General features: G+C 38.4%; 1 protein-coding gene across 1 annotated transcript in view; it reads left to right on the forward strand.

The window, feature by feature from the left end:
• The window catches only part of LOC103506780 (receptor-type guanylate cyclase gcy-28-like), a 95635-nt gene that overhangs the window by 77616 nt on the left and 4295 nt on the right, over positions 1-13724 (forward strand). The window contains exons 7-9 of the mRNA XM_026821763.1: positions 4301-4443; positions 5888-5962; positions 6164-6241. Coding sequence (XP_026677564.1) covers positions 4301-4443; positions 5888-5962; positions 6164-6241 — 296 coding nt within the window. The remainder of the gene's footprint in view (positions 1-4300; positions 4444-5887; positions 5963-6163; positions 6242-13724) is intronic.

Here is a 13724-nt window from a genome sequence, read left to right on the forward strand (position 1 = left end):
TCTTTTTTTTTTACGTCATCGCCATTCCAGTGAACTGTAAGTTTGGCGTCAGGTCACGAAATTTCAAGGGTACCGCTGGCTGAGATCTGCGGAGAAACTACACAATTGTGGTCTCATAATGATCTAAACGCAGCCTCCACAAGAGAGTATCAGGTAACCGCTCTTTAGTATAGACAACTATCCCAGGCTCATTGCTTATTTCGATACAGAATAACTATCTATACCAGACGAAATATTGATAGTAGCGCGCTCCTATCCGGCTACACACGTTTTGGTTTCTTATTGGGGATACCTATCTGAGGGATATAATATGATATATACAACAATATGGTTAGGTTTACACAGGAGTCAAAATATCTGTGTTTCAAATAACGAAGATGAAACTTCGACCTTAAACTAGCTTGCGTGTGAGTACATAATACTTAAACCTACTTAAAATATTGTAAGATTGTTTAGTGATAAACCACTTCCTGATTCCAACGAAAAACATCAGATATAGAACATCTCAGAGCATGTGCCACGTGTGTTCTATACAATTTCTAGCGTTAAGTCGTGCTGTTTGTACGTATGCTAAAACAAATCAGTTTTAGAAAACTTTTCACTATTCGCTACAGTTCCGTAGTTAGAGTAATCCCTTGGCAAAAATCGCTCCATTTGTGGATAAATAGAAATAGGAACCATATGTAGCGGTAGCCTATAGAGAAAAAAACTTCAACAGTTTTTACCCCGTATGAATAAAAAGTAATAATACTCTTTGCTCAATAGAGAAGAAGGTTTAACCGCTAATCGACATTAAATAATTGGGTTCAGTTAACCACAACACATGTGGCACTTTTCTCGCTACCTACGAGCAGTGCTTGGAGCGTTTTAACGCCGCTTTTACCTTCTACTACTTCAGATATATTGGTTCAAACCCAAGGCGGTAAACTACTCCTCTGCGAACAAGACGAGGCGAGTTTAGACTGTAATGGAAAGGGGAGGGGAAAAGAGAGGGGCATGGTGCTTTTGGGTAAAGTTAATAAACCTGGTAATCATTCAAGTTTTCTTTGGTAGCTAGAGTACTATGATGGTCACTACACGGCGACAGGAGCATAAATATAACCACAGACAGGCGCAAAAGATACTCTCAATGACCCGTGTTTTTGTCAATTAAATCGAGTCTGGAAGAAGTACAAAACTACCTTTATCTATACTTAGTGACTATCACGGCCGCAACTGAATATAGATATCTAAAATTCTCTTCCAATATGGCACAAATATGACCATATACACTCCAATAGAGTAAAGACTTCTAGCAGACAAAGAGGGAAGAAAGCGATCTCAGAAATCGCGGTCAGTTCTTTCGCGTATCTAGACTATTCTCATAATTTCGGTTTCTGCGCATTACTAGTTGTATCCCGATTTGGATTGAAATTTTATTATATTTTTGCATCAATAGTCCTCACTTATACACAGCATGAATCTGGTGACCCTAAGGGCCCTTAGTTCTATAGATTTTGGTGGTGTGAACAATTTGTGAATAGTCGTGTCCAGATACTATACGGTCGATCGTATTCAAGCGTACCATATTACGTTCAAGATCGAACATAACTTATACTCCATTAGGTTAAAAGGCTTTCTCAGCTCGATCTCCAGGATCACTTCTTCTGCGCGCATGTCGATCGATGCTCAACAGGTCCTAGGAAAGTTTTATTCGCTCCAGCGGGCATCTTCGGCTCTAAATTTTAGACAAAGGTGCCAGTTCCATCGGTTGTCTTTTAACTGGCGGGCATTATGTGGTCGTTTTACCATCCCAGCAGTTTTGCGCGCCCGAGAGCACTTACCTAACAGAGGGAATTTGATAGATAGGGCTTTTTATATATTAGAATGAAATTAAATTTAGATTTTTAAACAATATTTATTTTGACTATTTAATTATCCTATATTTATTCTGAATTGAACTTACAACCAGTAAGTAGCTTTCAATCGTGAAGCGCTCGCTTTTATATAAACTCATGAATTAGGGACACATTTCGCTACTATAGAACAACGCTTTACAAACTAACAAATGTTTAAGGGGCCAAACAAGCGTATCATTATTTTCTTTGTGCACGATATTATATTTGTAATTACGCATTTTAGTAAATTATAATCTTTAGTATATACCTAAAAATAATAATTATAACATAATATACCTACTGTAGTAATGGTAAGTATGTAGGTCAATTATTTAATAGAGAATTAAGATACAAGTTTATTGATATTCGGTTACCTCTGATAGCTTAAGGACCTATTAAACCCTCACTTCTAATGAAATGACCAAAACTTATGGAAATTAGCATAACTAACCCAATGGAGTATGTAACTTCATACTGGGGACGTATTCCTTCAAATTTAAATAAGACTAGCTAGCTGTGCGAAGTAGCGCTCCAGACACACGCCTAAGTCATATAAGAAAAGTAGACCCTGGATTCACATCTTATGGTTATCCCTTATATAATGATGTAAGTATATCTAAGTATTAGCGTGCAATATCTATGTATGACTAAATGACATTAGATTCAGTACTGTACTTAAGGACTAATTATATTCAATCTCTGCATCTATGATATAGATCTATACATCTAGTCTTGAAACTGCATTTAGCTCACAAAAGTGGCGCTATCCATGCACTACATCTAGTACGTCGACTGGCGCTTGTTACTGAGCGATACTAAATAAAAACAAATGATAGATATTAAAGACTAGGGTGCTATATCTAATCAATGTGTATAAGACTTGCTAAAATCTTCCATGTAGACATCACATTCTTGGAGCTGGTATTACGGGCAGCTTTTGAAATAAAAATACCTGCTTCAACAGGACCTAAAGTAGTTCTCTTTCAGAATTTCTTTTTATAATAGAATAAAACTTGTTTTAAACAATATTTGCTACTTGAGAAACATCAAAAGAACACAATAAATGCTAATTTAGATTAATTATTCGTACTATGATATAGAAAACTTTCGGAAAAATTAAGAACAAACACGTTTGGTTGTGAAAATTAGGAGAAAAATATTTATTTTGCCTGTTTATAGCCAGGAAGCAATCAGTAACAAACAAGCATAACATAATTTATAGTTATTCTTCTTCTTTTTCTTCACCTATTCCCATGTACAGACGGGGTCGGCGTTTTTCGTCAGCCTCTCAATCAGCCCTAACTATAGGGTGATCGCTTTGGGCTGACATTTGGTTTTGGCTACAAATTTTACGAGTGGATGCCCTTCCCCCTCAACCTTGGCTATTTCTTTAGCAAGGGAAATTCAGGCTGGTAGGTATACTCCCTGTTTATAGTCCCCCAGCCAGACTATTAGAACATAATTTATAGTTTTTTGGGAACAATAAATTTAATATTTTTCCATCAAGGAAGCTTTTTTTGCTTTAGGGAAACTTTTGTGATAATCACTGATGATTTGTAGTGCAAATTGTCTTTGCTTGACTAAAAATGAAGAGCAAAGACAATTTGCACTACAAATCGTCAGTGATTATCGCAAAAGATTCCCTAAAACAAAAAAAGCTTTCTTGATGGAAAAATATTAAATGTATTGTTCCCAATAAAACTATAAATTATGTTCTAATAGTCTGGCTGGGGGACGTTAAACAGGGAGTAGACCAGCTTAGTCTCGCTGGGGGACTATAAACAGGGAGTATACCAGCCTGAATTTCCCTTGCTAAAGAAATAGCCAAGGTTGAGGGGGAAGGGCATCCACTCGTAAAATTTGTAGCCAAAACCAAATGTCAGCCCAAAGCAATCACCCTAGTTAGGGCTGATAGAGACGCTGACGAAAAACGCCGACCCCGTCTGTACATGGGAATAGGTAGGTGAAGAAAAAAAAGAAGAAGAAGAATAACTATAAATTATGTTATGCTTGTTTGTTACTGATTGCTTCCTGGCTATAAACAGGCAAAATAAAAATTTAAGAAGAGCTAGGTCAAGTTGGGAAGTGCTAGCAGCTAGCAGGGTTTTTATATGCAAGTATCAAGTATGTATTGTTTTTCTAAGGAAACGAGGAGGGGAAAAGAAACAAAATAGAAAAGTACCTACATCACATCATCTTCTTTTGTGGCGCGTGGAAAGCAGTCCTTCAACTGCTATGGTCATTTGAGTCTTTTTTTCCGTCGTTTTTTATCTAGGATTTCAAACCGCTCCGCTCCTTAGGTTTAGAATCCCAGAGTATGCAAAGTTCTTGTAAACCTTTATGTACATATTAATCTCTAATTTTCAGACGTTGATCTCTAATATTCATACATGGATCTCTAATTTTCCTACATTGATCTCTAATTTTTAGTCATTACAAGCTCGAGGCTGAAATCGCCAGTATGACATGGAAAGTTCAGTGGCGAGACATAAGTCCGGCGTCTATGCTGGAAGGAAAGCTGAGAGGGAGCTTTCATAGTCTCCACAATAGACGCAATAGTCAACTGGTAAGCCATAGTATTGGGTTAAGACGTAACGAAAAGAATAATTGCCTGTCAAGAATACATATATGGGTTAGGATTTGGGCGGAATACTTACTAGAGCAACGCGTTTCATGGAATCCAGTGTGCAATGCTCTGTGTTAATCTATGCTTTCCTCCAGTGTGCATTCCGCCTTAGAATAATTATAGGCTAGATTTTAGAATTCTGAAGTTCGAAACTTTTTTCTACAAGTGAAGTAAACATTAATGAGAGGGGAGTGCAGAATCGTTTGTGGAATACGCCCCCACGTCCGCAGTTTAATGAATTCATTTATTATTTATTGTGTTTAATGTACCTTATACTTATTGTCGGCTAAGACTAAAAAGTCTTATTATGTCAACGTTTCTTAAAAACAGAAGTCCATTATTTCTCTCCCTGTCCCTTCCTCCCTCCTCTCTCTCCCTCTCCCTCCCTCCTCTTCTCTTTTTCTCCCCCTCTCCTATCTCTATCTCTCCTCCTCTTCCTCCTCTATCCCTCTTTTATTTTTCTCCCCTCTCTCCTCCCCTCTGCGATTCCCTCCTCCTCTCATGAGCTTTATTTTTCTCCTTATAACAATAGAAAGCTATAACAACAGATGTGAAATGATCCCATCACTGGGATCATTTCTCTCCCTCCCATCGTTCCTCCCTCTCTCTCTCTCCCTCCCTCCCTTTCTTCCCTGTGACAAATTGGGCAGATTTATGAAGGCCCATTTCATTTAATTGCGCTTTCTTTTCTTTCGTATCTTCCTTTCTTTTTTCTTCGTTTTCCTGTCTTCGAAATCCTCATTAGATGGACGGCAACCTCTGAAAATAGAAAGGGAGACAGAGAGCAAGAGAGAGAGGGGGGGAGGGAGAGAGGGAGGGAAGAGAGAGACAGAGGGAGGGGGAGAGAGAGAGGGAGGGATATAGAAGTAGATAGATGATAGAGAGAGAACAGGGAAAAGTAATTTATCTCTCTCTCTCTCTCTCTCTCTCTCTCTCTCTCTCCTGAAAATTACTTGAGCTATGAGGGTTAGGTCCTTAGAAGATTATTAGGAGTCCCCTGGGATTGTTGTATTGTATTGAGAATTATATTCGGGAAAGTACAATTCATCTGGATAAGTATTATATAGAACCTACATTAGATGACTCGCTGGTACAGTGGTATGCTCGCCTGGTAAACAGGAGGGCGTGGGTTCAATCTGAGCCGAGGTATATAACTTCTTCCTCATTTATTTACGAATTTGACCATATTATAATAGAGCTCTAAAGGTGTATCCACCTGTCCACTCATATTCGACCGGCCTTTGATCGATGTCGGCTGAACTGTCTACACTGCCTCGACAACATAGGGTCACATGGTAGAAGACACTTCCAACTTAACTTCACTTCGATTCGAATCACCAACCTCCAAATCCGATGGCTTTATTTGAATTCCCTGTGTTTCCAGACTGTCATATCAGAGGATGCCATGAGTCTGTATGATGTGGGACGTCAGGTGTTTGTTCCCACTGCTTTCTATAAGGTAAGTTATGGGGTAATTTTATAAGGTATCTAATCTAGTAGTTCAAGGGGTAAATGATGTTTGGTATCTGAGTAAATAAGAAGTGCCAAAAACTAGGTTCTAACTTCGTAATTATTGTCTTCATTGATCAATTTATACAGACTGCGAAAAGTTTTCGCTCTAGGATAAAATCTAAGAAACGCCCATTGTTTGCTTTTACAGGGCAACAAGGTAGCAATAAAAAATCTGAAGAAGTCAAGAATTGATCTCACTCGACCTCTGCTGTTAGAACTGAAAAGGGTAAGTCCCACAAATATTGCTGTCACACGACCTACTGTATTTTAGTACCTATTGCTTATTTCTAAAGAAGTTGCCTTTTAACCTCCGACTAATAAGTGGGTTATACTTACACATAGAACTTAAGATACAGGATTTACAAGATCCAGCAAATATGGATGGAAAGAACATAAGACTACCACTTTGTTCGCAGTTTTCCTTACAACCGCACCTCCCAGGTTAGTGTTTCATATAACCATTAAGATAAATCACAACTCCTAAGTGCTTTTGTTTCCATTTTTTTATTCAATTTATTACTTTCCTTCTCCTTCTTCGTCTCTGTTTACAGTGCTTACTTACCCATGCTTTTCTTTTGAGAAGAGAGAGAGAGAGAGGAGGGGGAAAAGAGAGAGAGAGAATGAGAGAGAGAAAAGCAGGAGAAACAAGAAAAAAAAAGACCTTTGAAACTTCTCTCCATTTTAATTTTAAAATGAAAACAGAAGATACCTCCCCCCCCCCTACCCACTTGGACGGGTGTTTCTTATATTCCTACAAAGCAATTTTAAAATTTTACAGCAAAACACCTCAAAAGAAGATCTTGGAACAAATAAGTCTTTGTTTATTATAAATTACAAGGCTATAGGCCATACCCACTTATTATTCGGAGGTTAAAAGGCGACTTCTTTAGAAATAAGTAATACCTAGGTATTTAAATACAGTAGTGAGTAGATACATACATAACACGCTAATTTAAATGGTTTCAAGAAGATGAATAACCAATTTAAAAGTTGTTTTTAGGGAACGCCGAACGGTTAGATAAGTTTAATACCTTTCGTAACATTACTCGTAGAGAGAAATGCTTAACAGTCACCTTCCTGCTCAACAGCAGGATACCTCGAGGACAAAGGATACCAAATGAATTTGACCAGAAGATATTGAGAGGAGGATAAGGGAGACATACAGGGTACACAGTACAAGGGCAATCATAGGGTACATATTATAAGACAGCCATATTACATTCGACACGTCAGACAGTCGTATAAAACAGGGTAAGGCGAGGAATAGTGAAACAAGATAAATGGGACAGTAGGAACACAGATGAAAAGGAAAATAGGGAAAGGGTACTTAATAAAGGCGGACGTTGGACAGGAAGAAAGCAGTGATCTTCAAACTTCAAACTAGGGTGGTACACAAATGATGGACAGTAGTTCCGTACATAGCAAGGAAGATAGCCTTCCTAGTTATGTAGCTTGGAGGGTAGCGCGTTTGCCTTGTAATCATTAGGTTGCAGGGTCGATTTCCGTCCGAGGCAAACATTATCCTAAACAGATATGGCTCGATCTCCGAACGGCTGGCTTTCTCCTAGCCTGTCCTTTTCTCTTCGAATTTGGGATGTTAACACAAGCCGAATTCGTACAACCGACTCAACGGATACATGCCTTTAGCATTCAGATAAATACCTTCTGCATTCAGAAGAGGAAAAGACGTTGATAACTCAACTCAGATTTCGCAAGAAAAATGTGGCCAATGTTGAGAAACACTCTCGCTTGTCGGAAATGACCTTTCGTAACATTACTCGTAGAGAGAAATGCTTAACAGCCACCTTCTTGCTCAACAGCAAGATGCCTTACGGACAAAGGATACCAAATGAATTTGACCAGAAGATATTGGGAGGAGTATAAGGGAGACATACGGGGTACACAGTACAAGGGCAATCATAGGGTACATATTATAAGACAGCCATATTAGACACGTCAGACAGTCGTATAAAACAGGGTAAGGCGAGGAATAGTGAAACAAGATAAATGTGACAGTAGGAACACAGATGAAAAGGACAGTAGGGAAAGGGTACTTAATAAAGTCGGACAGTAGGAACAGAGAATAAGGCAAAATAGGGAAAGGGTACTTAATAAAGGCGGACGTTGGACAGGAAGAAAGCAGTGATCTTCAAACTAGGGTAAAGTCGGACAGTAGGAACAGAGGATAAGGCAAAATAAGGAAAGGGTACTTAATAAAAGCGGACGTTGGACAGGAAGAAAGCAGTGATCTTCAAACTTCAAACTAGGGTGGTACACAAATGATGGACAGTAGTTCCGTACAAGGCATCTTTCGTAACATTACTCGTAGAGAGAAATGCTTAACAGTCACCTTCCTGCTCAACAGCAGGATGCCTTACGGACAAAGGATACCAAATGAATTTGACCAGAAGATATTGAGAGGAGTATAAGGGAGACATACGGGGTACACAGTACAAGGGCAATCATAGGGTACATGTACATATTATAAGACAGCCATACTAGACACGTCAGACAGTCGTATAAAACAGGGTAAGGCGAGGAATAGTGAAACAAGATAAATGGGACAGTAGGAACACAGATGAAAAGGAAAGTAGGGAAAGGGTACTTAATAAAGTCGGACAGTAGGAACAGAGAATAGGGCAAAATAGGGAAAGGGTACTTAATAAAGGCGGACGTTGGACAGGAAGAAAGCAGTGATCTTCAAACTAGGGTGGTACACAAATGATGGACAGTAGTTCCGTACAAGGCATTATAGCCAGCCTAGTTATGTAGCTTGGACTCTTGGAGGGTAGAGCGGAGCGTTGGCTTTGTAAGCACTCGGTTGCAGGGTCGATTTCTGTCCGGGGCGAACTTTATCCTAAACATATATGGCTCGATCTCGGAACGGCTGGCTTTCTCCTATCCTGTCCTCTTTCTCTCTGCAAATTCGGGATGCTATTACGGATAAATGCCTTTCGCAATTCAGATAAATACCTTCTGCATTCAGAAGAGGAAAAGACGTTGATAACTGTTCAACTCAGATTTCGCAAGAATAATGCGCCCAGTGTTGAGAAACACTCTCGCTTGTCGGAAATGATTATCTCAATGGTTTGACCACGTACCTACCTCTCACCATTATTATACCCCCTAGCTATCAGATCTCATCTTCTCATCACATTATACTTTAGAGTTTGAGTTTAGTCTGTGCAAAAAACGTGGAGTCTGTCCCTACCTTTATCTCTTTGTCCAACTCATGCGTCTTCCCATCTTCTTCTGTCCTTATTTCTAGTCTCCTTCACTCACTCTTTCTAGTCTTTCTTTCCCTCTCCCTCCCCTTCCTCTTTCCATCTCGCTCTCTCTCTTATTCTTTCCTCCCCTCTTCCTCTTTCTCTCCCTTCTCTCTATCACCCAAGGGGAGGCCCTCTCTCTTTCTTTTTCGTTCTTTCTGCCTCTTTCTATTTCCCTCTCTCTCTTTTTCTCTCCCTCTTTCTCTCTCTCTTTCCGTTTTCGTTCTTTATGTGTGCATCTTCATTCTGAGTATTTTTCTTCCCAAGAATCCCAAGTGTTGTGCTTTGAGAAGAGGGAAGACGGGACAAATGCAGTGGAGAGAGGGAGGGAGAAGGAGGGATAGAGAGAGAGAGGGAGAAGGGAGCACACGGTTAGAGGACATATATTCTGAGATTTCAGCTACCAGGAAGTGAGATGGCAGAAATAAAGATAAAGAAGATTCAACAGGGAATTTTCACGTGCAAAATACGAGGAAAACTTTGCTCACTTGAATTATTGCTTCCAGGAAAACTCTGAATAGTCTGAGTCTCTGAATGCACCAGCGTGGTTGATTCTTAAGCTGTGTCCACACATAGTCGACCGTCGATCGATGTCGGCTGAAACTGTCTAGACTGCCTCCACAACATAGATTCAATCGACCGTCGACTATGTGTGGACAGAGCTTTACTCACTTGTACTAGTTGCAAGTAAGTCTCCGAATAGTTATTGCAGAAAGTAAGTAAGTTAGGTAGGTTGACCCTTATCACTTATCAGACAAGAAATTCAAGGGGAAAAAAGTCTTCTTTAATGGCGAGCTTTACTCACTTGTACAAGTTGCAAGTAAGTCTCCGAATAGCTATTGCAGAAAGTAAGTAAGTTAGGTAGGTTGACCCTTATCACTTATCAGACAAGAAATTCAAGGGGAAAAAAGTCTTCTTTAATGGCAATATGGGATCCTTTGAGGTTACCTTTTCAAATTTCAAGAATGGAATTCGAACACAGTGTAAATACATAATCTATCGATCTAACAGGGATAGAACACTCTTTCTTTTGACGTGAAATATTCAGAAAAAAAGAGTGTGTACTCTTTTAATCCCACAACTTTTCTCAGCAGAGTAACAGCTGCTCAATGTAAATATGTTGAAGCGAGTTTTCCCAGAAAAAAAAAAGAGCACAAGAAATGTTGAAAATTAATAAGTTATATCTACTAAACAGGAAATTTTCGAGGGTGGAAAAGGGTAGAAAAAATCTGTCAGTTTACTGAATACAATTTTCAAAAAACATGAAAAATCACTTTCGTAACCCTCGAAAACCATACTTGAAAAGTAAATTTTGATGAAGTCAAAAAAGTGTCCTTTATATTACGCTGTTAGCAACTGGACAAAGTGCAGACCAGAATTTTACTTTAATGATGGCTTGCTCCAGATTAAATACCTAGTATTTTTATGGATAGAAATATCTAGTAGGTAAATACTAAATACATTATCATGAATAACATGATGATGTATTTACCTACATTCAACTCAAACCTCTACGGATATAATAGATTTTAAAACGCATTTTTTTATTTATTTATTTTTTATTTTTTTCTACCATCACAGTGCTAAACCGGGGCTTTTCTTGAGATTTTTCTAGAAAAAAAGCTTTCAACAAAATCTCAAGGGATCCCAGGTTTTTTCATGAGGCGAGAACATCGAGATAATTGCGAAAAAATAGAATTCACATTTACCTACATTCAACTCAAACCTCTACGGTTATAATAGATTTTAAAACGCATTTTTTTTTCTACCATCACAGTGCTAAACCGGGGCTTTTCTTGAGATTTTTCTAGAAAAAAAAGCTTTCAACAAAATCTCAAGGGATCCCAGGTTTTTTCATGAGGCGAGAACATCGAGATAATTGCGAAAAAATAGAATTCACCTGAGCCTTGTAAAATGTAACGTTGTGTGAATATTATTTTCCATCCCACGCATTTTCAACCTTCCGTCAGATTTCCCAGGAATGGTGGAACAAGGGGAAAAGGACCAGGATGATCTAGGAGGGCTGTTAGGGAAGAATATTAGGATTAGGAATTATTAAAACCGGATTGGCAAGAGTAAGTAACATTACCAAGGAAAAAATCGAAACAGAAAAAGGAGCGAAAAATGATCAAAAGAGAAAAAAATGACGTTGGACCGAGCATATTTAGACTTTGAAAAGGCTTTTGATTCCGATACAAGATATAAACCAATTTTGCCAACCTCAGTGGTTCTAACTATGCCAACCTCAGTAGTGTGGTGATTAGCAAGATGAATTTTGGATCTAGAGGGTCGATTCCAAGGTCTTGAAATTTGTTAAGTTGAATTAATCGGGGATGGAGCAAGAAGTATATTATTATGTATATTACTTTTCTTATTATTATTCAAAATGTGTAACTCACTTTCTGGTAGATATCGTGTTTCATTCATACTCTCCCTTTCTCTCTCTCTCTCTCTCTCCCCTTACTCCCTCTCTCTCTTTCCTATTCAATTTTCTCATCTTACGCATATACTTCTTTGTTTTCAACTTTCTTTTCCTTCTTTTCATTCCTGTTAACTTCTATCATATTATTATCCTGCATTGTCATCGTCAACACAGAAGTTTTTTCCTTCCTTCTGAATTTTCTACGTCAACAGACAATCGACTATTTTCCTCTACAAAACTATCGTTCAAGAATGCCTATTGTTCCCAGTGTCTTATATTTTTATTTTTTCTGACGCCTTATTTTCATTTTTTTTTCTATGTCTTTATCCATGCAAGTTTAAATGCATCTTTCTCTCTCTCTCTCTCTCTCTCTCTCTCTCTCTCTCTCTCTCCCCCTCTCTCTCACACCTTGGTAGATATCGTGTTTCATTCATACTCTCCCTTTCTCTCTCTCTCTCTCCCCTTACTCCCTCTCTCTCTCCTATTCAATTTTCTCATCTTACGCATATACTTCTTTGTTTTCAACTTTCTTTTCCTTCTTTTCATTCCTGTTAACTTCTATCATATTATTATCCTGCATTGTCATCGTCAACGCAGAAGTTTTTTCCTTCCTTCTGAATTTCTCCTCCAACAAAGCATCTCTTTCTTCGTCTTCTTCTTCTTCTCCTCCGCCTTTTCCCGTGTTAAGGCGGGGTCGGCGTTTTTCGTCAGCTTTATCATCTCTGGAGCGATTTCTTTTAGGTTGGCATTTGGTTTTGGCTGTTCCTTTAGCAAGGAAAATTTCACGCTGGTATCCGCCCTGTTTAAAGTCCTCCAAACAAAGCATCTCTCTCTCTCCCCCAGCTATCACTCACCCTAAACTCCGAAGTGTCTGGGTCCATGTCAAGTAGGGAATAGTCGGCCAGTCTATCACCATTGGCATCAATATGAACATCCCCTGCAATACCTGCAATCACAATCAGACAAATAAAATTATTCGAAAGATTTTTTTTTTTACTTCTAAATAAAAGTAAGTTTTCTATGCTCTTTGTAAATATAGCAATTGCTTTTCCTCGAAATTAGAAGAAAGTTAATTTGAAAAATGGGGGACAGAATTTATTTACGACGAATTTTCCAAGAAATGTTTATTTGTTTAATTTACAAAAAAAAAAAAAATCTATTTCGGTAGATACCTACCTGTAATCAGATATAACATTAGTAGAAAAAAGGAAATTGGAAAAAAAAAAATAATCTCCATTTTCTAAAAACAGGGTTAGCAAGGAATCCTAGATAAGGAATTGTGCTAATTTCTTTGTTTTGCAATTCTTATCATGGACTTTTGCCAATATCACAAGTTAAAATTAAGATATGAAAATTGAAAACAACTTCGAACATTCAAATTCAGAAGTTTAAAGCAACACTGTCTTTTCGTTGGAACTTTTACCTCCCTTCTTCTTCATCTTCTTCTTCCTCCTCCTCCTCTTCTTCTTCTTCATCTTCCTCCTCCTCTTCTTCTTCTTCTTCTTCTTCATCTTCCTCTTCTTCTTCTTCTTCTTCTTCTTCTTCTTTTCTTCTTCTTCCTCTTCTTCATCTTATCTTCTTCTTCTTCATCATCTTATCTTCTTCTTCTTCTTCATCTTATCTTCTTCTTCATCTTATCTTCTTCTTCTTCTTAACCTCCTTTCAAATCTTCGTCTATAGATCCTCTAACCCCACTTTTCAGCTCTTCATTTTCATTTCGCTTAAAACCGTTCAACATTCAAGTTATTTAATTACAATTGAAAAGTTTACTCTCAGTTGGTCTTGTTCTACCTCCAGTCTTTAGCAAGGAAAATTTCACGCTGGTATCCGCCCTGTTTAAAGTCCTCCAAACAAAGCATCTCTCTCTCTCTCCCCCAGCTATCACTCACCCTAAATTCCGAGGTGTCTGGGTCCATGTCAAGTAGGGAATAGTCGGCCAGTCTATCACCATTGGCATCAATATGAACATCCCCTGCAATACCTGCAATCACAATCAGACAAATAAAATTATAGATCGGAAG

Source organism: Diaphorina citri, unplaced genomic scaffold (genome assembly GCF_000475195.1).
Source record: "Diaphorina citri unplaced genomic scaffold, Diaci psyllid genome assembly version 1.1 scaffold262, whole genome shotgun sequence".
Lineage (NCBI taxonomy): Eukaryota > Metazoa > Arthropoda > Insecta > Hemiptera > Psyllidae > Diaphorina > Diaphorina citri.